This window comes from Asterias rubens, chromosome 1 (genome assembly GCF_902459465.1).
Source record: "Asterias rubens chromosome 1, eAstRub1.3, whole genome shotgun sequence".
NCBI lineage: Eukaryota > Metazoa > Echinodermata > Asteroidea > Forcipulatida > Asteriidae > Asterias > Asterias rubens.
The window spans coordinates 18,545,660-18,572,750 of NC_047062.1; the positions used below are offsets into that span (position 1 = coordinate 18,545,660).

General features: G+C 36.3%; 2 protein-coding genes across 2 annotated transcripts; both read left to right on the forward strand.

Moving 5' to 3' along the window:
* Positions 1 to 397: 397 nt before the first annotated feature.
* Positions 398 to 7,213, forward strand: LOC117289832 (histone H3.3A). The gene is made up of 3 exons (XM_033771043.1): positions 398 to 479; positions 3,711 to 4,007; positions 5,919 to 7,213. Exons 2-3 carry the CDS (start codon positions 3,726 to 3,728, stop codon positions 6,045 to 6,047), a joined length of 411 nt encoding a protein of 136 aa, XP_033626934.1. The 5' UTR covers positions 398 to 479; positions 3,711 to 3,725; the 3' UTR covers positions 6,048 to 7,213.
* Positions 7,214 to 7,923: 710 nt separating this feature from the next.
* Positions 7,924 to 26,680, forward strand: LOC117298859 (nuclear RNA export factor 1-like). Its single transcript, XM_033782218.1, has 20 exons — positions 7,924 to 8,381; positions 12,612 to 12,756; positions 13,041 to 13,256; positions 14,025 to 14,226; positions 14,571 to 14,654; positions 14,851 to 14,955; positions 15,659 to 15,800; positions 16,137 to 16,225; positions 16,720 to 16,827; positions 16,943 to 17,040; positions 21,139 to 21,175; positions 21,420 to 21,544; positions 22,183 to 22,243; positions 22,724 to 22,823; positions 23,506 to 23,621; positions 23,785 to 23,827; positions 24,254 to 24,384; positions 24,939 to 25,093; positions 25,391 to 25,451; positions 25,601 to 26,680. The coding sequence occupies exons 1-20, from the start codon at positions 8,294 to 8,296 to the stop codon at positions 25,634 to 25,636; spliced, it is 2,142 nt and encodes a 713-aa protein (XP_033638109.1). The 5' UTR covers positions 7,924 to 8,293; the 3' UTR covers positions 25,637 to 26,680.
* Positions 26,681 to 27,091: the final 411 nt, after the last annotated feature.

Here is a 27,091-nt window from a genome sequence, read left to right on the forward strand (position 1 = left end):
TCTCTGCTTCTTCTATATCTATGGTTTTGTTCTGGACATTTCTGGAAATTTAACAGACACAGAATAGAGAGAAGGGCTGAGCAGAGAGAACTGAGTACTAGTTCATAAATTTAATTGGTGAAGCTTTTGAAACAAAATTGCATTTATTATTGCGTGACATCTGCAGCTTATTATTCAAAGGGGTCATTCACCTCAATTCAGAAAATTTTAACTATTTGAAACATAATTAATTTAGTATAAATATTCAAATTAAACAAATTATACTTTTTTAGAAACAGAAAAACATAAAATGTGTGAGAAGTATACATGTATTTTAAATATTAACACTTACTTATCTATTAAATTTAAAACAAAATATTGTACTTATGAAGTTTGTTGAAAGAGGGTATATAGCAAATGATGAGAGAAGAAAAAAAATACCCGCGGCTAAAAATATTATTGTGTTGAAAACTACGTACAGAGATCTGTTAGAAAGGAAGGTAGATATGACCACGTTTTATAATTTTTTCCATTCACTTTTTCCGGAATTTGTTCTTGAATTGCTTTGAATACTACATCTAGATGACTGTGAGTTATTTGTTGTTATCAATATCTTTGGAAATAATCGTAAAAACTAGGAACAATTTTACGTTGTGTGTTTCCTTTTTCCAGAGGTTAAAGTGCGTGCATAAAATGCGTTACAACACTTGATTGTTGTTATACTTTTAGTATTTCGCTTTTCAGTATAGCATTGCGCAATTACGTGTCTTTTTTTTTTACTGTGCACCACAAAGAAAGATGGTAGAGGGTAATATAAATGTTACATTTTTTATTAGAATATTGATTGATTTAACAATTGTATTGTTTTTTCATATGTTGTTTGTATTGTATAATTTTATATTTTTTGATTTATAATTATCATGATTATTTAAAAAAAAAATTATTCTCAATTTTTCAGATGATGATGATACATTACAAAACAATACTAAAACTAACTTAACCAACTAATTAAACAATTGTTTTTAATTTCCTTCGTTCATTGGAAAACATGCCGAATATATTATTATGACCATTCTTTTGTCAATCAATTTTAATTTTTAATGGAGCATTTGTCTATTAGTATTTATTTATTTATTTAAAAATTTTTAATTTATGAATAATAAGAAAATATGAAGGACTTGCCTATTTGTAAATTGCTTACTAACCCAAAAGGTCCTTGGAAAAGTTTTTACAGAAAGGGATATCTCATTGAGGTAATTTAGATACTATATTATTTCATTTCAAATGAAAAAGTGGTGGCGCCATACGGAAACTTTTCCGAAAAGTTTATGTATGGCGCCACCACTTTTTCATTCGATATGAAATAATATATCCTGGTGTCATGTGTTTTCAGTAGGATAACAGGAAAACTGTTCACAATCAAAAACTATGTATTTTTTTTTCAAATCATCTATCTAATTTTTTAACAATAACACTTACACTTCATGGTATGTTGAAATTTTTAAAGTTTTGGTTCATATATTTTCACACCTTTCATTGGTTGGTATTTTATTGAATATTCAGAAGCTAGTATGACGTGCAAAATAAATCTAAAATATTATTCAATAACTACTTAACAAATTTAATTACATTTTTTTGTCAATCATTTTTAATTTTTAATGGAGCATTTGTCTATTAGTATTTATTTATTTATTTAAAAAATGTTAATTTATGAATAATAAGAAAATATGAAGGACTTGCCTATTTGTAAATTGCTTACTAACCCAAAAGGTCCTTGGAAAAGTTTATGTATGGGACCGGAGATATCATAAGGCATGAAAGTAAAACACCCCCCCCCCCCCCTTGAAGCACACACACTTCGTAACAATCCTTTTTCCCCCATTTCAGACCAGTAATTTTTGGTTTCAGGAGATAAGAAACCAATCTATGATATTTTCTCTAGACTTAATATTTATTACGCTTATCGGAATTTATTACAGTATGCAGTAAATCAAAAAAATTTTTTTTTGTCATTTTCACTTAAAATATTTTAATATTTTCCCCACATTTGCACACCATAGAATCCCAAATAGTAACCACCTCATGTGATCCATCTAGTGACTAAAGCAGAATGAAACTCAATCTAGCAGATAGTAATTTTGTTTTGAACTGTCGAGGTTGGATGTTGTTACGTTGACTCATTTGAATGTTGGCATAATAATGCACTAGCGATTAGTACAAAAAAATCAATCATTTTATAAATGTTTGAGCATAACCAATGACAGGAATCTTTATTCTCAGCATGATTAAGCCTGATGAAAATACAGACCGTGAGTAAACTGCATAGCTTCTGTCACCGGTGCAGCTTGCACAATCAAAGTTGGGGACCGAAAACATATGAGGGTCGATAACATATGACGCTACGATAGTATCTAGTTTACCTCAATGAGATATCCTTTTTTTTGTAAAAATGAGTGGAAAAGTGGTGGCGCCAGACGGAAAGTTATCCAGGACCTTAATGAAACAGTACTTAATGGCCTGACGTTTTGACCCTAGCAGAGTCTTTCTCTAAACAATACTTAAATATTGTCAAATGTAAATAATGTCTTGATTGGAGAAACTCAATGATGTGGACACAATCAATTTCAGTTTGTCATAGTCCAAGTTGTGATGAAACGGTAATCTTCCTGACGGTCGTACAGATTTTTGCGTGCGTCGTAGGTCTGGCCAATGAACAACGTCCTTTTGTAGGCAAAGGGCACCCCACTCAATGCTGCTGTCATATATGCAAAACGTCTATTGTATTCATGAACTAAGTAAAGCTATTTTTTTAACTAGTAATTACACTTTTCATTGACATTGAATTGTTCCTCATATTATAGTCATAGTGAATAGTATTTCTTCCGGTGCTGATTAAAATTTTGTACTGATTAAAAATCTTTTAAACCGCAATTACAGTTCATGAAATTGCTTTGACTATGGAGGTAGAATTCACGCTTTGACAAAGTCATGACAACTAAACCACAGGATGTACGTCCTTCCTTGACACACGCAACTATCAGGATCTCCAGATAGGATGTAGTAGTTGTACACTACATAAACATCATCATTTCATTGTGTGCTTGTTACTGTGTGGATCCTGACTCTTGATTAACTGTTACATATATACTGCTGAGTCCAAACCGCTGTTCTGAAAAAACTGTACAAACTTTTGTATTTTAAGATGCTTGCCTAGTGACATGTAAGTTGGTAATTGTTATTGTATTGTACATGGATTTCTCTGGCTCTGGTGTACACCGGTTTGACTTTTAACATTTTGGGGACATTTTCAAAGTTGCTGATGTTCATACTCAAGTCCTACGAAATGCAAAAATTTTAACTGATTTCATTTACTGTTTGGACACAGTGAATGCATTCGTGGTTAATAGGCTACTGTTTAAGTGGTCTCCCTTCAAATGCTTGATGGTTAGTTAGTTTACATGGTTTAGTGTTTTGCTTTTTGCTTGTTGGTGCACACCACATGACTACACTTAATGACCATTCAATTCAACTATGAAATGATAGAATGCACTTTGTCAGCCTGCAATTAATACGACATGTTGTGAATCAATGCTACACAGTACACAGTTCTGTATACAGAAAATTTACTGAACACAGTTGAATGATTTCAAATATCAAGGTTAAATGTAGGATTGGATTAACTGCTTAAAAAATGTAAATAACTTTAATATGGTTACATTCATTTTCCACAGAGAAACTAAGTAAACATGGCTCGTACCAAGCAAACTGCTCGTAAGTCAACTGGAGGTAAAGCTCCTCGTAAACAGCTGGCCACCAAGGCTGCTCGTAAGAGTGCGCCCTCTACTGGTGGGGTCAAGAAGCCCCATCGTTACCGCCCCGGTACTGTGGCTCTCCGTGAGATCCGTCGCTACCAGAAGAGTACCGAGCTTCTGATCCGCAAGCTGCCTTTCCAGCGTTTGGTCCGTGAGATCGCTCAGGACTTCAAGACAGAGCTGCGATTCCAGAGTGCTGCTATTGGAGCTCTGCAGGTTTGTGTTCATTCACATACATTTGTAATAATGGAGATAGAAAAACTCCAATGGTGCCAGTGAAATAATTTTAAAAAATCTAAAAATGTGGCACTTGACCCAGAATACAAACAGTTAGAAATCATCCCCTGTAAGGCATAATCTTTGAGCATTACTTTTTTTCTAAATTATTTGAGTTAATAGTTGGAAAATTATAGGCCTATGTTTTAAGAATCAGTCTTCACACAGGTAGATGTATTCCCCGAGTAAAATTTGACGAGGTCCCAAAAATTGCTTAAAACTCTTAATTGCAAAGCAATGGCAACAGTGAACGTTGTTTCCAACTGTTTCACTTGGGTACAGATGAGTTTTTAGACTTGCTGTAGAGTGCAGTGTTCACTCAGGTCATGTGATTATCTCATACCAAATCATCGGTTTTCCTCAATCCTGAGTATTGACCCCTTTGCACAATGCACAGCGCACTTACACACGCCTATCCTGTTAACCATTTTGGGAATCAAAATCATGCACAAACATGCCCAAATGATTTGACTTCCAAAATGATGGAAATGGTCATCGCGCATTGCTTGGAGGTGTGTCCATGTTGTGTACGTGTATAAAGGGGTCTATAGCTTATTTTAAAAACTTGTAAGGAGGTCTGTTGTACATTTATGTACATGACTAAATTTTAGTTATACTGTATCACATTGTACATAAAGTCTAAGGTGTGTAAATAAAGGCCATTAATCAATTAACCTTTTCACCTCTCCACAACTTGGACACAATCACCTGTAACAACAATTTTAATCACGGTCACAGGAAACACACTACCTCTGGATCAGATTTCCTGTATTCCTAAACAATGAAGTGTCTGTGTTTATTCTGTGTTGTCCTGACCTGTTGCTTAATAAGTAAAGGAAATGCAGTTGTATGGACAGGTCAGACACACTTCGGAATCAACCCACACCGTTGCTTACTATTGTTTCACCTGCACTAGTGAAATTATTGCAATGGTTGAACAAATGGTTACAAATGGAAGTGTCGTGGCCGAGCGGTTATGAGCGCCGAATTCAAACTCTGGTGTTTCTGATCAGCAGAGTGTGGGTTCGAATCCCCAGCCGTGACACCTGTGTCCTTAAGCAAGACACTTAACCATTGCTTCGTCCTTCGGATGGGACGTAAAGCCGTTGGTCCCATGTGTTGTGTAACGCATGTAAAAGAACCTAGTGCACTTTTCGAAAAGAGAAGGGGTTCGCCCTGGTTTTCCTGGCTGTGGCTGCTGTATGCGCCGTAGCACCTTGTAAACCCTTATAAGGTGCTAAATAATTGGGTCTCAAAATTCATCACTGCAATTACCTATCTTTCTGAAAGTTTTTATATACTCAGCGCCTTGAGTACCTTGTTTGGTAGATACGTGCGCTATATAAGACTTTGATATTTTTATTATTATTATTAACACTTTGGGTGTGTAATTTTCCCGTTTATTACATTTTTATTGGAATAACTGTCGGCCTGAGGAAGAAATTACAACTGCTAGGCCTATAGCTTTATATTTCCATGTTGATGATTGATTCCCACAGTAAAAGATCAAACACATGTGGTTCAGTGTACATAGACCTGATACAGTTCAGTTGTCAGAGTCCTCGGGATGCATCTTGTGGGCAAGACAAAATAATCCACAGTTGCTTCTCTTTACCTATCAAGTGTATAAATGGGTACCCTTGATTGTAGCAATGGTTTGTGTTGCACTCACTACCTGCTTGAGTTTGCTTGCTTTCTAATAAAGAGTCAGTTAAGAAAGGAATTTTTTCCTACGTTTTCCAAGGACCTAATATCATACTTGTCTTTAGTTACTTGCAAAATACAACTCAACTACAATCTCCACGTTTCCTTTATTTAATTGTTTGTTTTCATTCTCTTTCCTTCTTGCAGGAAGCCAGCGAGGCCTATCTGGTTGGTCTGTTTGAGGATACCAACCTGTGCGCCATCCACGCTAAGCGTGTCACCATCATGCCGAAGGACATCCAGTTGGCACGTCGTATCCGCGGAGAGCGTGCTTAAGCAGCAACTCCCAGAGAGCAGTTGTCTCTTTATAATAATTCCTCGGCAATTTTCTTAGCCTTGCCAAACTGATAGAGTATTTTTACAAGTTTAAATGTGTGTGGTGTTATTGTGTTGTTTTCCCCCTTCTTATTAATGATAAAATGTACATGTACTTTCTTTCTTATCTTTGTAAGTGTTTGGTAGTTTTAAGATTCTTCTTTAGCCTCAACCAAGATTATGTCTGAAATAATGTGAAATATAACTGTACTAATCCGAGTATGTTTGTGTCAGAGTAAAAACCTTTCTTGGAACATTCTTGGAAAAAAGAACAGTTTAAGAGTAAATGCTTCCAAAAAATTAGTAATACCCCTGTTGATCTGACTCAACATATTTTACAGTATCTAAGCCATGGCTGTGAACACTTAAGATACACTGTTTTTTAAACTAGTGATGTATGTTTAAACACCTAAATTTTGTCAACATCTGCTTGTAATTAGCTGACCTAATACCCTTTATTTATCCAAACAAAATAGGAAATGTTTGAAAAAACTTCAGCAAATGTTTGTTTAATTCGTGTGAGCTTCATTTTCTTCATTTCACTGAAGTTATCATTGTGAATGGTTACATCGCAGGTCTTTGTACATGAAAAAAATCAGACTATACTTCTAATAAAGCCCTTTGCAGAGATATTTTATAGCTACATACATATTTAGATAAGCCCTTTACTAATTTTTTAAAACGTGGACCAAACCAATTGTAATCAATCCTGGGTCGAAATAGACTAATAAACCTTCTGTACTAGCAATTTACAGAAGTTGTAATCAGGGATTTTCAAAATTGTATTTAGTGGACTTGTTTTTCTATGTACTTGTGGTAGTTAAGTTATTACTGTCTGTAAGTTGAAGAGTGTGGTTAAATATCATGTTCTGGATTAAATTTAGTTTTTAAGCTCATATTAAACTATGGCTAACCTTTTTATAAAACAGTTAATTTGTAAAATTTGGGTAGGTTTGTTTCCTCCCACTTGGAAAAAATCATAGTGCGAGCGTGATTCAAGACGGTTGTGCACACTTCCACTGATACTAACTACATAGAACAGTAAACTGACTGATTTCTTTGTCTTTTTTTCCACTATTTTGTATGTGATCATTGAACAAAAGTAACATTGGCAGGCAAGAATTTGTCATAAATGAAGCTTATCCTTCCCTTGAAACAAAAGGAGACAACAACCCTAGAAATAAAACTGTAAGAAAAATATATATATTCGTTGAATCAAGCTTGTGAAAAACCAACTCGGACCTCAAGGTTGTTTCAAATCGATATGCTGCCCTTCAGTTTCCATAATTAATGTCGTAAATAGTTTCTTAAGTTTGATTTATAAAAACCTTTCTGGTTTTGACTTGAGGGTAATGCTTTTGGATATTGTTTGGGTCGGCAATGAGGTATGATCTAAACTTAATTCTGGCTATACACATGAAGTTCTGACCACCAGTGCCAGTATAATCACCAGTTTAACTTCATAATTCAAATCAGAAAATTGGTTTTGGGAAAAGCCAACAGATGGTTCAGTGATATTTTTGAGGCTCCAAAGATCATCCATTTTGGTCTTGTGACGACGTCATATATGCAAAATGCAAGGGGTCTTTCGTCTATTGCAATACTGCCAAAGTTCAGAGGCATTCATATTGGAATTAAAAGGGTAAAATATTGCACTTAGTGATGTGTCAATCATGCTCAATGTCTGCAAGAAGAATTGGGTTGTAATATTGAAGTTACTTGACAATGGTAGAAAAAATAATTAAAACCAAGTCATTTCCAGAATAAAGAAAGAGAGATTGTGTCACCTTTTTTTTCTGAGTCTGCAATATATAACAAGCATCTTTAATTTGCTTGAATTCGAACCTTACAAATTGTTTATTTTGGAGAGTTTTTATTCGTAAACATCAATCATAAGAAGTTGATAATATAAGATATTGACATAATGCCTATTTTTGTATACTACCGGTCATCTGTTATAGCGCCCTCTTTTGGTAATAAGCGGACTGGTTTGAATAGTCAGGATCCCTGCGTCACTCCATTCAAGGACATGTGTAAAGGTGTGAGTTCCTATACGTAGGAGTCCAGTTCATACGTCAAACTAATGTCCAAGTTGAGCCATCTTTTTTTTGTCACACGAGGAAGAGGCGACATAACCGTAAAGTTGTCGTTTATTTCAGCGAAAGTAAGGGTTTCTTACTCTCGTTGGTGAAGAAATTGTTGTAAAGATGTCAAGAGGTAATAATCGTAAAGATAATTTTAGATCTGGGAGTGGTGGTGGCAGAGATGGTGGTGGTCGGAGTCAGCAGTTTTACGGTGAGTCTTTTTGTTGAAAATGAAACATGGACAACTTTTTTGATTTTTGAGTTAACTTTAAAAAAATTAAAAATAAGAAAGAATAGATGATGTTCTTCTCCTAGTTCTACTTCTACTTTTTCTAGTAGCTTCTTCTATGTTGTACCCGGAAAAGGCTGTAAATCGGGATTACACGCAAAGGGAAAATGTCCATGATGTCGTAGTTGCGATAACGTAACCCTCCTCCCGACGGCCGCCAGGCCGACCGGAGGGTTAGGAGATCAGCAAAATGCGGTCCTACTTAAAGCCGACAACTCGTCCAGAGCGCCGACAACTCGCCGCCAACAAGTTGCAGACACCTTAAAACCAGCAAACAAACCAACGGTTTATTAAAACTATGTGCACTATTTTATATTAACATAAATACAACGGCTTTACTTCACGAAAAGTCGTAGTTTTTTACCCGGAAAAAAAGCGAACTTCCGCGGAGTGCGGTTGGACGCCATCTTGGCCTACAACCTGTTTTGCGACCATTCCATTATGATAGAGGGGTGACACAAGATCGGGGGGGGGGGGGGGGGTGGGCATCGGCCCGGTTTTATGGTAACTAGATTTATCCTCGCCTCATTCGTGACATGATTAAGATAGGGATGTTGATGTTTATTATTAACAATAAAAAAACTTAGCCTACATCCAATATGTGAAATTTATTTTATTAATTTTACATCCAATTTGTGAAATTTATTTTATTAATGTTATCAATTTCTCAGAGTCACAGAAAAATTATAGGAGACAAGAAAATTGCATGTGAAAGAGCAGCTAAAAAACGGTAAACTTTATGATTACTGCTGATCTTCCGATAAAACTTCTGAAATAAATTAAACAATACTTCAACTAACAGAGAAATATCCATCTTTTTAACAAAAAAATACATAAAAATAAAATAAATAATGATGCTCGATAAGGTAGACCAGGTTGTTGAAAATTGCATGCACGTTTCCCAGCACAAGTAATTCAATATTTTTTTAACGTGAAAACATTCTTGTTGGTGTTACATATTTCACACAATGGAGGTATTAATACTTTTAAAATTATTTTAGGATATTACCATTCGACGTATATTTTGTCAACCCACATTGGTGTGTAATTTTCCGTTCCCTCACGGACCAAATACAACCTTTGTCCTCCTATATTTACTCAACTCACATTTCTTAAAAAGAACTCGCTATTGGCAGACTTCATCAGCTTTCCAGAAATGAATACCACAAGTCATGCATTAATTAATACCTTGTGGTTCCTAGTTTAATGTTAAAAAGTAAGGGACGGCAGTCACATAACCCCAAAACTTATATTAACGGGTCTTATAATAGTTGTAAAAATATCCAGCTTATACCTTTTTTGCTATAATTTTGTTACTGTGACATCCGTTCCTATAACTACTGACAAATATTTGATACAACTTTCAAGTTTGAACACAATAATTAATATAAAAATGTAAAGAACATCTATTTCCAATTCATTGATGTCCGTCCCTCACGCATAAAGAAAGCCATTTTAAAATCATTTGAAACTTAGCATTGGTGGAAATACGATATGCGAAGGTTTTCATGTAATGACTATAATAAATCTTATTTTAACTATGACTTGGATGACGCTTAAGACTTCAACCAGCTCAAATTAATATAAAACACTTTGAAATCTGAACATGAAGAAATCAGCGAGCCATTGACAGCTGTCAGAGTGGCATCAACATCATCCGTCCCGTCAATCATGATTAACTATAGGAGCTCATTGAAGCACTTTGATTGGCCGAAACCACTTTAGTGAACAAACTACGCCGTGTGACCATGAAGCCGACATCAATCACTGACCTTGTATAATTAAGATTCTTTCCCCAGGAAAGCTATTGATGATCTAAAGAAAACCTAATCGATAGCAATACACCAACAGTGCTGTTTCGCCCGGTGCAAAACAAAAAGTTTGTCTATAGGCCTAATTCTGTTTTAAATAATGGTAAATAAAATGTCGTAAAACCAAACTGTGTTATACAAATTCACCACGGTTTCAGATTAATTTATAAGTACACTATATTCTTCATCGTTCTGTGCTTGCATTCGGGCGGTTCCAATATGATATGTTGTGTAGATTACTTCTCAAGTTGGCTAAATCAGAAATGCCAAAACTGTTTCTTTTTATCACTAGACATGCCATGGGTCCTTGTGCATTGTCTTCAGCATTGAATGCTGTCAAAGAAAATAAATATTAACAATGTTAAATGATGTGTTGAATTAATAATGATGAAGATTAGTTCTCAAAGTGCATTGCGATAGTATGTACTATTTTATTTGAATCATTGTTAACTTATATACTACTATGTTTAAGGTCTTGAAAAATCTGTGATATGTTGTGTAGATTACTTCTCAAGTTGGCTAAATCAGAAATGGCAAAACTGTTTCTTTTTCTCACTAGACACGCCACGGGTCCTTGTGCATTGTCTTCAGCATTGAATGCTGTCAAAGAAAATAAATATTAACAATATTAACTATTTTATTTCAATCATTGCTAACTTATATGTACTGCTATGTTTAAGGTTACTTGTATTAAGGAATTGTATTTATATCTAATTCTGTGTGAAGTGAATTAATGAAAAAATCTAATTCCATAAACTTTTACATTTCAATTGTTGCCAACTTAGTTCTCGAAGTGGATTCATCTATCCTTTTATTTCACTTAGTTAACTTATATATACTACGGGTATAATTTTTAAGATTACTTCTCAAATTGGCTATAATCTAATTGTTGAATTTGATAACGCTCCATGTAACTAATTTGCTTCTATTTTTGATTAGAAAAAAAAAGATATTAAATTACAATAAAACAATTACAAAATTAATTTGAGTGGATTTTCAAGTGTATATTGTATGTGCCCCCACCCCCACCAGCTTTGAAAGCCCTAAATCAAATAGCCGACGAATAAACAAAATAGTATTAATACTATTAAAATAGTCTATACACGACAAGGATCTCACCTGTTGGTAACTCTTTCCACAATATTGTGAAAGCCCTTGAAATAAATCAAACAAAAATAGGTAATGTAAGTAATAAATAATCTTCAAATAAATCAACTGGGAAACAAGATTGGATTCTCCATCCACCCCATAGGCCATAGTCTTGTTTTGTTATCTAGTCATGTAAAACTGACAGTGCGAGACAGAAGCACTTTCTCAAGTTTTTGTCTTACCATGACAAGCACTCAGCTGGAAATGCCAAACTATTGAATGCTGTCAAATTAAGTGGTAAGAAAGTAATATTTATTTAAAAAATTAAAAATTTAAAAAAATAAAATAAAAAAGTGGAAAAGTAAAAATATTAATAGAATCTTTAAATAACTCAACTGAGAAACAAATTGCATTCTCCACCTGGCCCACAAGTCTTATCCAGTTTAATTAAAGGTATTTTCAAATTCTATCTTATCCCCCCCCCCCCCAAATAAAAGAAAAAAAGAAAAAAAAACTATAAAGTATTTTATATAAAAAAAAATAGATGCACAGTTATGTTAAAGAAAAAAATATTCTGCACTGTTCTAGCTAGTCTAGGACTCTAGGGGGATTAAATTAAACATTTAACTAATCAAGAATTTATGTATCAAAAATTGTCAGGTACTTACAAATCATTTACAAATCCACACACACTCACACACAACAATGTGCCATCTCTGAACTGCTGCGTGCACACACAGTGTTATTTTCACAGGACGCCCGCCCTCTGTTGTTATGGAAGTGCTAATTCATCTCACCCCTGTATCATAATGGAATGGTCGCAACACGGGTTGGAGGCCAAGATGGCGTCCAACCGCGCTCTGCGTAAGTTCGGTTTTTTTTCGTGTAAAAAACTACTACTTTTTGTGAAGTAAAGCCGTTGTATTTATGTTAATATAAAATAGTGCACATTGTTTTAATAAACCGTTGGTTAGTTTGCTGTTATTAAGGTGTCTGCAACTTGTTGGCGGCGAGTTGTCGGCGCTCTGGACGAGTTGTCGGCTTTTAGTAGGACCCGCAAAGTGATGCATGGCTGCTTTCTAGTGGCTTGCTAATGTAATGGGAATCAATGTGTGGTGATTTTGTAGGGCAACCATGGCAACATCTGAACATTGCTTGACATGGGAAGTTAAATTTTGTTGGTTGTATTGTAAACTAGGAAGGGTAGGAGGAACACTTTATTGTTAGCTTTGGAATGCTCTTATTTTTCCAGGTCATGACGATCGGGCTCAAGATGACAGGCGACGAGACGATGGTGGAAATTCAAACTGGAGGGGAGGTCACTCGGGGTCAGACGGTGACAATTGGAGAGGAGGAAGAGGCAGGAGAGGCGGAAGAGGAGCGTCATCAAACAGAGGGTAAACCAAACTCAGACTGACAACATTTTATAAAGAGACACACGGTTTTACACCAAATAGAGCCAAGACCAACTACATTGTATATTCATCTAGCCAGGTTTAAACACGTCAATCTGGATCCTTTTCTTACAAAGTCATCATTACAAATAAATATTAATTTCATCATTCACTTTACCCACAAAACCTCCTCATGTATTGACACTTGATTGGTAAATAGTTTATTTTATTCTTGAAAATCCATTATTTTTTAAATGAATCCTTTCGCTGTTTTTTCTTTCTTTTAGCGGGGGTAGAGATAACGGTGGTGGTGGAGGAAGTGGCGGAGGGAGTTATGGGGGGAAATGGCGAGGAGGGAAGGGTCCAAGAAGAGGAAGAGGAGGAGGAGGCGGAGGAGGGAATGATGGAGGAAACAACCAAGGTCCCAATCCTCGCTCCAGACTACAAGATGATGATGGGGATGTCATGATGGGAGATCATGATGCTGGACCTAGTCAAAGATTGTAAGTAGATTCAGACTTTCATCTGAATTCAGACTTTTTTAGTCAGCCTGGTGAAGGAGACAGAGATGAGAAATTCCAGAGTTTTGTTTTATCTGAAATTAGACATTTTGAGTTAAGAAATCTTGCTCTTTGATCTACTTCTCTAGTGTTGAGGAGACTTTTCCTAAAACTCTGTGATATATAAATTTCAATAGGTTTACCAAAAGGTGTAAATGCCATCATTTCAACATACCTCAAAAAATGTTGATCCTAGTTTTAGACGTTTTTGTCAACAATGGCTCTCACCCATGTCACCCCTGGATACAGTCAAGCACAAATTGTTGATGTTTTTAACTGATAATGCAATAAATGAGCATGCAATATGTAAATGATCAAGTGAACAAGTACACGCGTGCACTTGTTCCTTGGTAATACATCAAAGATGGCGGTTGATGACGCATATTGCAATCCGTCTATATGACCTCTGGGTTCCAATATGAAGAATTAGCTTTTCATTTTACTAGTCTTTTGGCTTTTCCACTAGTCAGTCTTTCAAATGAAATAAGGATATTTTTCAACTCTGAGCTAGCCAGCTGGATGACTTGGAGAGAATTCTGACTGTTCCTCGGGTGTTTTAAAAGGAATTTGGCTAGCGGACCACTTTTCAGGGAGAACATTATTGTCTTTTCATGTAAACTTGTACATATATTTTTGATATAATTTTATTGTTAACCAAATGCCATTAGTCTATGACTTTTTATTTGGTCTTGTATTTTTATTGCCATGCAGCAATCCATATGGACGCTCAAACAACAACAGGAGAGGAGGCAACCGTGGTAGAGACCGAGACAACCGGAGTGGCAGTCAAAATAGATCGGATGGTGGATCCATGTCCAGACTAGGTCTTCCAATCAATCAGGGAAGCAGAGGAGGCTCTGGTAGTCGTCAAAGTGGACGAGGCAAAGGGGCCTTGACATGGTCTAAGATCACGGTACGTCACTTTATATATACTCTCTCACAAGTATTTTATGTAGCAAAAACTAAACCACAAGGGTGTGATCCTTGGCTAATTAGCAACTAAGGGTTGTATGGCTTCTGACTGGTACCCCCAAACAAAGATACTGACAAAATAGGGAGACAAGGCAAAAGAGCCTTGACATGGTCTAAGATAACGGTACGCCACTTTACAAACTCTCTTAAATATTTTATGTACCAGATATTAACAACAAGGGTGTGTGACGTACAAAAATGTAATTTTTTTGAGTTGGATTGTTTTGCCACGGAAGGGCCACGCCACATTGTTGTTTTCATGTCTTTTGTTGTTGTCCTACTTAGATACCACATGGAAGGAAAGTTGAGAAGGATTGGTTGCTGAGATCGTTGCAGAACATTTGTAGAGTCCCCTTTATACCTCTGGAGGTAAGTCAGTCCAGAAAGGAAGTTGATTGATACATGTCGTCTGGTGTGTTTGAAGTTGTTTGTTCCAAAAATTTGTAAGGCAATATTTTCTGCTTAAGTGGGTCTATGATATAAGACCCCAGACTCTACAGTTAGGCTTATTGATGCCTCGGTAATACTAGAATTAAACTTTTCTTATTTTCTTTCATTAAACCAGTTTCATCTTGAAGGAGAGATGGCGGTGTTCTACGTCGATGACATTGAAACAGGAAATGCTCTTCGGAGTCTCAGCGGAAGAATCACCTCAAAGACGGGACATAAGGTATTTTAGACAGATTTGTTCACAATCAAAATGGGCAAAGGAGGGTGGAGGCGTTTTTAAAATTGTGTAAGTTTGTGTGTAGTAACAGTCTTACATGTTGTGAAAACAGTTCTGGACTACATTAGGTCATTTGTGCAGTTTGTATAGACTTAATGAAATTGCTTTTCCGTATCTTGGAAAAATGGAGTTTGTTGAACAAGAGTTGTCTTCAAAGTATTCGTTTGGCAAAAAACTTTCATTTCCTAAGCAAAACATTTGTTTGTTGATTTTGATTTGTTTTCTTCAAATTTTGTACGCATTTTTCATTTAATGACCTTATGATCATCATGAGTATGAAATTTGAAGTAATTACCATATAGCACTGAACCGACAAAATGTAGCTGTGAAAAGATATATATATATAAGTGCCAATGAATCAAATCCACCAAATGTACATCCGTCAAGCGCTACTGAAGCAACATCACCACCGGCAGTCCAGTATTCTCCTGAAGATGAGCAGAGTATACTGTTTGAAACCCCAAGACCATACCGGCTCTTTTCAGAGCCAACACTCCCTACAAAGAGATCTTATACATGGTTGTACCCGCAAGTTAACTTTTAAGTATTTCTAGTTACTTTTTATTATTCACACCATGCAAAGCTTCAAATACCATTAAATCCACCAAAGTCAAAGATAATTGAAGTTGACATCTTCTTGATGTAGATTATCGTGGTGTGTAGGCCGAGTAGACCTCCTAATAACAAGCTAGATGAGGACTCTGTTGAAGCAATGAAGGTTTGCTTGAGTGATCGCTACGACCCATCCACCAAATCACTTAATCTCAGTCAACTAATACAAGATCAAGGTAAGCTGATCAACCAAATCAACGCATCAACCAAGTCTCTCAACTGTCTCCCAAGTGTCCACACCATTTATTCGGTTCGACCCTTGCAGAGTCTTTCTCGAAGGCTATTTAGCCTTCAAGGAAGACTCTGTTTCTGTTCTTGAGTACCTTATTTGTATATACATGCGCCATGTAAGACTATTTATAAATATTTAGTAAAATAACCCAACCTTTTTCATTCAATTGAGGATCTAAAAATGGAAAAATAGAACACAGCCTTGGATTGATTTTCACATTTTCTCGTCCAAATGCAACCCTTTTTTTCTTACTCCAAGATTCTATTTTTTTAATTTTCAGGTCTTAAAAGTAAAGGAGTCAATAATGTGCTCAATCGACCTCAGGTCATGGAAACAGTAGTTATGATCATTTCAGAGAATATACCAGAGGTGAGTAAAGCTTTCAAATTATGGTAATCATTTGCCATAGTTAGCCACGTAAAACACATTTGCAGCAATGATCACCAGAAGCCAATAGGAAAAGCACTTGACTAGTTCTTCTTTAAAGGTAAGGGTTATGGCTTTAAGTTTTTGAGCTTGAAGCGGCTCATGACGATGACAGTAAGTTTAGTTCTTCAGCAGAAGGTTGTTCCTCTTTAACCCCTAGAGGTGATTGAGGCCAGGTCTGATATTTCAAGGAGTCAACAAAGGCAATTGCCTCAATACCCCCTGGGGGTGTTCATTGCCTTGGTGCCCTTGAAATGCTCTCTTGTATAAATTTACAATTTTCATCATAGGGTGCCCTTTACCAAGGAGGCAATGCCTTGGTGCCCTCGCCTTTTCAAAAACGAAGCATACAGGCTTGTGAGGCCTATTCCATAGAGCTAATTAACACCTATCACAACTTTGATTTACTTTGGTTTTTGTTTGTTATCTTTGCACAGGTTCTGTCCATAGATCTCAGTAACAACAAACTCTACAGCTTAACCATATTTTCCAAGTTGGCCGAGAAAGCTACCAGTTTACGAAGTTTAAACCTTGCTAAGAACGTGGTAAGTTCCGTAGTTTATGAAACTAAGTGAAGTGGTTTTTTCTAGTTGTTGACTTAAAATGTCTGACTTCAGGAAAAAAAAAGCTGACATTTCTCATTCCTCTTTCCTCCATAAGATGCGTGGTGAAGCCGATCTAGAGAACATCAAGGATTTCCCCCTGGAGGATTTGATTCTGGAAGATAATCCGATAGTTCAGAGGTCCAACTACACCAGGTAAACCATGCTAACCTGTGATTGTCCACCCAAACGGGCAATTATGTGACCTTATGCGTCCTGTGAGCGGTCATGACGAACCTACTGCTTCACTTGCTGGAAAAAAAAACTGTGCCAAGTAGCACAGATTTCATGTTACTGTAAGACGGGAAGCATAGTTTTAGTCAGAGGGGTGTCTGGCTGTCTTTTGTGTCATTTACATATAAATGTATTGTAAGTGATCAAATTTGGACACCCAGTTTTAGAATTCCCAGCAATTTTTGACACCTTGTTACCAAATCCTGGCTCAAACCTTGAGGACAAGTAGTTGAGTTTTTGTCAGATAACAGTGAATGGGGTAGTTAGCGTCTCGGAAGTGAAAACTCCAGTTAAAAAACTACTCATTCACAAGAACCTAGTGATGTTTTGGGGTGGGGTGGAGGGATCTGATTCATATAACCCTGTAGACTGTGTCACATTTACACTGCCAGGGCACTCTTGCACGTTTGTGGTATCATTGTGAAGTCGTGCAGTGCTCACTGGAACATTGGTTAGTTTAAGCACATTAGTGTAGCTACTTTCTGTTCCCCTTGAAGTCTGTGACCTTTGGAGTAGGTTTGTCTTTAGTGTGTATTTCTCAAATAAGTTGTTCATTCATATTCTGTATCAGACTGTGAATGGTGATATTTCTTTCAAGGGAGAATTGGAAATTTCTTTTTGAGAGTGCAGTCTCCCTGAACCTTTAAAGAACATAGTATTGATCTTAAACTATTTGGTTTTGATCAATTTTTACTGATGTAACTATTGGATTGGAAACAAAGCACACAACTTGTTTTGGGTTTGTCCCACACCAATGTACAATTAGTAACCAATGCCCGGTAATTCACTATGTACTTTGAATAGGATTTGAACCCCAGAGTTTCAAATTCTAGATCAATTGCTGATGTAACTTTTGGATAGATGACAAACCACAAACTATGTTTTAGGGTTTGCGCCACACCTTGATACAATAAGAAACTGTATCCAAAGGTACTTAAGTAGGATTCAAACGCCTGACCAGTATGATTCAAACCCCAGACTTTCAAATTCTAGCGCAGATGTTTGACCACTTCACCTGATGGTATGAGGCTGGTTCAAATCCTGTACAGTGTCTTAATCCCTGATTAATGTACCTGTCTTGACTGATAATCTCTTTGTTAATTTTTTGTACCCATCGTCATTATCGCTGGCATGTAGTTTTTTATTGACCAGTGTTATCGTGTTCCGCTGGCATAGTGTTTGCCTTGTTTGGTTTTGTTTTCCATCTCTGTTTTTTTCCCATTGGTTTTTTTTTTATTTTATTTTTATTTTGCAGTTTCTTGTTATTTTAACCTTCCTCACATGTGCTTTACCCTTTTTCCCATTTGCTAGAAAAATTAACATTCCATCTGATAAAATAGTTTCTTCTCCTGTTTCATCAAAACATTGATTGTTTGGCTGTTTTTTTTTCCTTCGCTGTTGATCATTTCATAAATTATTACTGCATTGAGATACTGTTCAGTTACAGTCAAAATTGCTTTGATCTAATGGTTGTTGGGGGAAACAAGTTAGGTCTTACTATGGGAAAAGGTTAACAGACGAAAAGGATGCTATAAATAAATAAAATTATTACAAATGGTCGTGAAGCCATTTCTTTCCTTTCTTAAGAAACTATTGTTGGTTAGTTGACAACAATGCAAATGATATGGCTGTCCATCAAGCCTCATTGTACAGCACATTACATGATTGATAACCCTTTTACTCGGGCACCTTCACAGAAATAAAAAGTGGCACGTTGTGGTGCCCAGTTCATGTGTTTTTCAAGCAGTGAACATTTTCCTCTTGAAGCCAAACATTGGCACTATAATGTCAAAGGATTAGAAAGCCGAGACAAACATCAAGTCATACCAGAGAGGATATTGTTTTTCTGTGGTTCACCAAAATGGAACGACATGAATGTCTCACATTGAGCTTTCCTGGTACTTCAAGAACCAACTGGTGAAACCTTTACGGAGGTTGATGTCGAACCCAGGGGTGCATTTGTTCATGAAAAAGCGGGAAAAAAATTCCTGCTTCAGAAAACATGCTACAGAAAACATGCTGCAGATTGCTGAACGACAGAGGAGAGCTGATTATGATTTAAGAACGTCATATATACAAAAACCCTTGAGACCTGCTTGCCTATGACGGGTAAGACCTGACTATGGGTAGGCAACCTAAGCCAGGCTGCAGGGACCTCAAGGCGTACCAGAAGAAGCTCGTGCCACCAACCTTGGTCAGATGGACCCACTACTACACTACTGGACCACAGCTCAGCCATGAAGCTAATGCACTCCCTGTGGTGCGACTTTTTCTAGAGAATGACCCCCTCTGAAATGACCTTCTAGAATAAACTCATGAATGAGGAAGGAGCAGATGTTGCATCGTTGATGCTTAAGAATGACATTAAACCTGTTGAAGGTGCCTTGATCAATTTATTCAAACGTCTAACAAAAATTAGTAGAAAGAATGCCTAAAAGAAAAAAAACAATTAAGTTTTAGTTTCTCGGCAATTCCTTGAATCCAACCCTTTCTGATCACGTTCAAAAATATTCTTCAATTCAGGCTGGCCATAACACATTCTGAATTACAAAGTGTACTGGGCAATTGATAAATGCCTGTACTGGCTATGCAAGTTACGCGCAAAAGTTCCAATGATTAGTTAAAACAAATTATACTATCTGAACCTAACATGTAACTGCCTTTGAATCATAGTGCCTGTGATGTATTTACAGCAAAATCCATTCATTTGGACTGCAAACCACTGTTCCGACTATCCAATGTACCCTTTTACTGTGGACTTGAACAGTATCCATCAGTGATAAAATGAAATGGATCAACAGAACACACTTTTACTCTGTCACTTTCTATGCACATATTCGTAACATTCCTCCCGTGGCATTAAATGTCTGGCATGTACCACTCCATCCCTTTCATATCCACCTCTTTGTGAATGTTGTTGATATCACTTGAGATGTTACCTTACATGTACCTTGTCTTGAAGTGGTAAGTTGTAGTGTAGAAACATGAGTTTCAGGTGAAAAAGGTAAGTCCCCCCCCCAAAAAAAAAACAAAACAACAACAACAAAACAACAACAACAACAATACACATACAATTCAAAGCTGCCAACTCTCCCTAATGCTACTACAGGCATGACAGGAAGTTCCCTGAAAATAAAGCAATCTTTCCATGTTGTGATTAATGAACTTGAAAATCTCCCTATTTTTGGAAACTTTTCCCCTATTAGGTTGAAATAGTTCCAAGTATCTCCCTGAGTATTGCGCAAAATCTTCCTGATTTGCAAGATGCAAATGTTGGCAGCTCTAACAATAAATGGTGGTGCAGGCTGACACTCCCTAAACAAACAATGAAAAGAAGGGGGAACGGTGTGGTTGTTATGCAATAAAAGCCCAGAGGAAAATGTTCCTATTTTTCTTCCCCTGCTTAATACATGTAACACAACTGCCAATTCAAACTGTTTTATTGTTGTGGAGTTGAATACATTAATTCACATGTTTTGTTCACACACTTTTTCTACATAATACAAGTTGTTTATTTCTGAAATATTACCAGACTGACGTACCTTTGTGTCAGTACAGCGGGGGAAATATTGAAGGTTGATTTGTTTCACAGAAATGTGCTTAAAAATGTTGACGCATCAGCACTACAAAACTATGTTCAGCACAACAAATTTTGCTTAATTGGGTTACCAGTCAAAACAACAACTTATTCACAACGGTATGACTGCCACCCTGCTGTTATAATGCATTTGCTATGCAGCAGTTTGACCTTGTTGATTAACATCTAATGCATCCATATTGTCAAAGTTTTATCTCACGTTGTTAAAGAAATACTTTTTGATGGGAAAACAAATTGAAAAAGTTTTTGCCTAAATCTCTCTGTTTTGCTCAATAACCCAAATACACAAGAATTCTTCATTTTATCTCTTAATGTTGAAATTTGTTGGGATAGTATGATGATAAGGCTCACAACTAATCCACCTCTTTTTATCCCTGTTCGATGTCTGCAATTGTGATGATTTTTCCTGGACATTTCTTCAGTATTGTTCGAAGATGTTTCCCCAAGATGATGAGACTAGTAAGTGAACCTCGTGGTGTTATTTTATTACAGAAATTGTTACTTAAAATGTCAGCCCATAGAAAATGTGCCAAAAACTATAAAAGTATGGTATTAACTATTATATTTGAAACAGAAATGTTGCTCCCATAAAGGTGGATGCAACTCGCACCTGTACGAGAGATCATAATGTCTTATGTCAGCTATAGGCTGGCTTTGATCATTAAAACACAGCCCTTTTAAACATTTTCCACACTTCTTTTAGGATGGTAAAGAGCTCCCGCCTCCTATCACGTTTGACTTAGAAACGCCAACAGTCCTCCCACCGGTTCAACACAGCTTCTTTGGCAACGAGGCCATCAAGAAAATTCTGGATAAATTCATAAGCCAGTGAGTATACATTTGACGTCTCCCAGACTTGAACTTTGTTCCTGATGGAAGGTCAGTTATTTTTCCCTTTGTAAAGGGAACATCTTGGATGAAATTGAAAACAAAAATATGTGGAAGTTACAAAAGGAGTGAAGATAGCTTCAGGTCCCAATGTGTTGTCACGCTATGAGCACAAAAATTTGCTAAGCATCGACCAATCTAGCTTATTTGAAATAGGTTACCGCTCAAAATTTTGTTAAGTTTACATTGTTGTCACTGGTTTCCAACTAACTTTTTGTTTTTGCTAAGCAGCACCTGCTGCTTGATGTCTGCTTGATGAAATTGGGCCCTGATCACACAACGAAAAATTGTGTATCTTTCATTAGTTTGTTTTCACATTCAAATGTGAAAATAACACCATTAATTTGGGTAGTCTTTAATGATGTTGTTTAAAAGAAAATCTGTAATGACATGTACTTAAGAAGGAGATATTTGTCTGCAGGATTGGTACTTGAGATATTTGTCTGCAGGATTGGTACTTGTGTGATTTTTGCTAACCATGGGTCTTCAGTTGGTGATACACTGTTTTGCAATAACATTGCGTGGTGTTCCAACTTGACTGCAGCTACAAACCTTTTAAACTCCTATTCTTTGTCCAGATATTTCACAGTGTTTGATTCTGGAGACAGGCAACAGTTCATTGAGATTTACCATGAGCAGGTTAGAATTGTCTTCTTTTTTTTTTTACGCATTATTCTAAATAATATACTGCTAAAAACGGTACCCTTGAATTAGAAAAAAAAAAAAATCAATTTAGGTGTCTCTCCCTAGAAAATGTTTCTATTCAGATTGTTAGCAGTGAGACAAGAAAAGTTTCTGATTTCAAGAACACCATTTTTAGCAAGCACACCTATTTACCAGTTATATACTCAAGGCGCTTAAAACAAAAAGATACATTTTAAGACAGGTTTTTGAATATTTTTTAATTATGAGACCAATTTATGCCACACCTTAAATTCACTCTAAAAAAGTCATATTAATTTATAATTTCTGGAAGCAAGCTTTAAAATCAACAATTTGGTAATACAAACAGGTTTTCCCCTGTCAAATCCTTTTTTCCTTTGCTTAGTTCTAGTTTTATAAATGCTTCCCACCAGATACTTCTTTGAATCTGTGTTGGTTTTCCTTTTCTTCCCACAGTCCTGTTTCTCATTGACTACTCAAGCTGTTTCTGGCGGGCCCTCCTACTTGAAGAAATACTTTTCAATAAGCCGCAATCTCCTCAGAATAAAAGAGCCAAGTAAGTAACTCTTACACCAGTTTGATTTCAGTAAGGTTGGACCTCAATCGTGTTAAAGGCAGGGGACACTATTGGTAATTACTCAAAATAATAATTAGCATAAAACCTTACCTGGTTACGATTAATGGGGAGAGGTTGATAGTATAAAACATTGTGAGAAACGGCTCCCTCTGAAGTAACGTTGCACAAATTTGATTTCAAGACCTCAGAATTAGATTTTTGAGGTCCCAATATCAAGCATCTGAAAGCAGACTACTTCGTGTGACAAGGGTGTTTTTCCTTAGGTTTGGTATTTTATGCAGATACACCTACATCTATCTTGAGATACACCAAGTAAGAAGACTTGTCTTTGACAGTTACTAATAGTGTCCAGTGTCTTTAAAGGAAGGGTTGTTGATTGGAGAACTTCCTTGGTGAGAAGCACCGAGCTGGTGATATAAGAAACTATTTTGAGAAAGGATACTCTTCAGAGAGGTGTGGTTGATACCAGCTGTCACCTAACGCTGATGGATTGTACGTTCTTGACTGATTTCTCAGCAAGTAGACACTGAATTCAGCTGAAGCTTTCACATGTGACTTTTATTGTATCTTTCATTATCATTCTGTCATTATATAAGCATAACCCATCTATGACCCTACTCTAGTTCAAGCTATGTGTTCTGTTTGGTTTCTCTCTGTATAGGTCAGGAACTGAGGCTATTCAAGCATACCAAGCTATCGGTTGTCGCCTTTTTGAATGAGATGTCTCCGACGCTGCATGACACCAACTCGTTCCAGGTTGATCTATCCCTTGCTCAGGTACGATTACTTTAATTGATTTGAATCATTTGCATTGGTGTTATTTCGTAAAATCCTTCTTAAAACCCAGTTTATGAACATGATTTTTGCCATCATACTAAGATGTTTAGATGGTGTGAATAGCGTGCAATAGTTTATATTTGTTCTGTTATTTATCCTACAGGGTAATCTTGTGAGCTTTACCGTGCATGGGATCTTCAAAGAATGTGAGTACAGTTTTTATACTTTCAACCGCTAGATTTTTGTCATATTTCTTCTTTGTTTTTCTTTTAGTGTGTGGTACTTGAATGTATTTCTTTATTACATTTTTATTCACATAACCTCACAACGTACATTGAAGGCCATTTTGTTTGTGCTTACACCTGGTGGGCAGACCCCTTCTCTTAACGAGTATTGCACTGGGTTCATAACACAATACACAGGACCAACATGTTTACGCCCCATCCAAAGAACAGAGCAGTTGTAACTAAGGGTTCTTGCTTCAGAACCAGGACTCTAACCCACGCTCAGTTGGTCAGAAACACCAGAGTTGACCGCTTTGCCACACACACACCTTTTATTAATTACTCGTTTGTGGTAATACATCGTTCTGTGCCGATGTAAACTCTGTTCTTTTCCACCATTTCTTGCAGTCAACACCAGTAGGTCCACCTCCCAGTTGATATCGTTCAGTCGCACCTTTCTAGCTGTAATGCAACCACCGACGTTATGTATCATCAACGATCATCTGTCAATCAGGAATCCCACACAGGCTCAGCAGAAGGTAGGTTTTGAAATTCTTGCGAGTCACCATGAAAAATAAGAGTCTACTTGCAATCTTCCATTACTAGCTGAAATTGTGTAAAGTCAGAGCAATGGAAAGGGCAGTGTGAATTTTTCCTGTCTAAACCAGGCATGACATTATTTCTACTTCAGTTTTTTTTTTCCCCGATTTGTTTTGCCCTTGGAGAAACCTGATAAATTGTAATTAAATAGCTTGAAATGTATATTAGAGCATACTTCATGTGTACGTGTGCAATAGGTCATTCCTTGTACTCAATAACATATTCCTACATTTTTCCAAAGACCAAATATCATGACTGCTAAACTTAAAGGTATAGTCATAGATTGGTACTGACTCCAAACCTTATTGACCATAAAAACTTACTTGGCGAGAAGATGATCAGCTGGTGTTAGTATAACGTATTAAAAGTATAAAGATCACCAATCATGATTGTTGATATCGTCCAGGCTTATTAAATGTACACATGGTGTTTCTGCAAACTTAATATACATTGATACCTCACCATGCAATGCCTTGTTGTCTTGTCTGTGTAGGCTGCGTTTATTTCCCCTGCTCCTACTCCAACTCCAAGCCCAGTGAGGGTACCTCCAGAGGCCGCGCACATTGCCAGCACCTTGACGTCACAGCATCAAGAAATGATCGCCAGTTTCATGAAAGATTCCAAAATGAATATTCAGTTTTCAACACAGTAAGTTGACTTGATATTTTTATCTGAGTGTTTTTGAAAAATGTGTCACACTTTACCAAAATGAGATTAAGTATGTATGAAACTAATACTTGTATGTATTTTCACAACACAGTAAGCTTTTGTTTCATTAGAAAATGTACAATTGCTTGCAGTGCGAACTACTTGGAGACATGTCTATCAATTTGTTCTCACCTTTTGCTTGTTCTTGTTCTTTATCATTGTTTACTTGTTTGTCTTAAAAGTTTCTTTATGATCTTAAATGAATATCTTACATTTATGTGTGTTTTTATTTTTCAGATGTTTATCCGAGAATAATTGGGATTACAGTAAAGCTGGGGAGCAGTTCACCAAACTACATGTAAGTACACATAATACACTGTTACCTACTCTAATTTGCACAATAAGAAAATTGTAACATTTACAAGCATGGAAATGAATGTACTCTTCAAAAAAAATAGTGATAGTATTTGTCTGTTAAACATTTTTTTTTTTCATTTTTTTTTTCAGGCTGAAGGCAAGATACCAGCAGAAGCCTTCAAGTGATTGAAAGGACGTTTCATTTGAGAGCAACCAAGGTAGATGAAACTAGTGCAAGGCTCTCTCCCTATGTATAAAGCAACAGATTCCACCATGATTCAATAGCAAAATTGAAACAGAAAAATATGTACATATTAACTTTAGAGATTTTTTATAATTCAATTGAGTAATCAGTTTTCAAGATGTTGTAAGCCACATACGACGCTCTTAATATTCGTGCATGACGTTACAATTCTAACCCAAAATGGGTTCAGAATGGTGACGTCATGCATGAATATTAAGAAAGGCATATTTGATGATCAAGTTTACAGCAGAGCTACAATACATATTTTGTGATCAAGTTTACAGCAGAGCTACAATACATATTTTTATGACATATGTCTTTCTTTGTGCTTCTGGCTGTTTTCTGTGGTCATAAATGGATTGATATTGCTGGCTGCCAAAGGCACCCTTGCATGGCTGTGGCTCGAACACATAGCCGTGTCCTTACAGCCGTGTTGCAACTCAGCGTCTCAGCTGTGAATGATGATTAGCCGAGTATATTCAAGATTGGGAGAAACTATTATTGGATTTCTTTAAAATTTGTAAATATTGTAAGCATCTTTTTCAATTTCATTTTAATTAATCTGCTAATTCTAATGGTAAACCAATGCGCCCAATTTCATAAAGCTGTTATGCACATCAACTTGCTTGGCACTGAACAATTTTGAAAGTAATATTGGAAGAGCGAAGAACAATTTAGTAAAATAGGATTTGAACCTACCACCTCCAGAATTATGTATGGTAGAACAAAATTTGAAGCGGGGACTTCACCCCTGTGGAGCAACGGCTGGTAAAGCTGGAGGTTGGATGTTCAAATCTTGTTTAAGTAAATTTTTCGTTATTCCAAATTGATTTTTATTTACCCTGAGTTTTTGGTTTATTACTCGATATAAAAAGCATTTTCTAACCAGCAAATTGTTGCATAATGCACGTTGTTTGTGACTGGTTGCCTTTTAAATTTTGCTTATCAGAAACAGTCCCCAATTCTGCTAAACAGCTTTAAGAAATTGGCTAGGCCCAATTTTGTAAAGCTGTTTAGCACAAATTTATAAAATGCATCAATTAGTATTGCAAAGCAGAAATGGGTTACCATGATGTTTCTCTCTGACACTGCAAATTGTACACGGCACAGCCTAAGCATTGTGAAGCATAACAGCTTTATGTAGTAAATTAATGGTCTTTTTATTTTATTTTATTTTTTTACCAAAAGGGTATGTTTTCTTTAGGTTCAGTGTTATTTTTAGAGGAATATGTACTTGTATCTGTGCTTTGTGATTTTAGTTTGTTTTTGTTTTATTGTCAGTGAAGCTTTTTTGTCTATTTTTGTGAATTTCTGTTTAAATTGTAAAGGTGTGATTTTGTTTTTGTTTGTTTGTTTGTTTGTTTGTTTGTTTGTTTGTTTGTTTGTTTGTTTGTTTG

What these genes read in the sequence shown, in the direction of transcription:
- LOC117298859 (XM_033782218.1), top strand. Translation starts at nt 8,294, where the DNA reads ATGTCAAGAGGTAATAATCGTAAAGATAATTTTAGATCTGGGAGTGGT. An exon ending in TGACATGGTCTAAGATCACG is followed by an intron (nt 14,227 to 14,570) that starts GTACGTCACTTT and finishes TGTCCTACTTAG; the next exon opens with ATACCACATGGAAGGAAAGT. An exon ending in TTGATCTATCCCTTGCTCAG is followed by an intron (nt 23,622 to 23,784) that starts GTACGATTACTT and finishes TTTATCCTACAG; the next exon opens with GGTAATCTTGTGAGCTTTAC.
- LOC117289832 (XM_033771043.1), top strand. Translation starts at nt 3,726, where the DNA reads ATGGCTCGTACCAAGCAAACTGCTCGTAAGTCAACTGGAGGTAAAGCT. An exon ending in CTGCTATTGGAGCTCTGCAG is followed by an intron (nt 4,008 to 5,918) that starts GTTTGTGTTCAT and finishes TCCTTCTTGCAG; the next exon opens with GAAGCCAGCGAGGCCTATCT.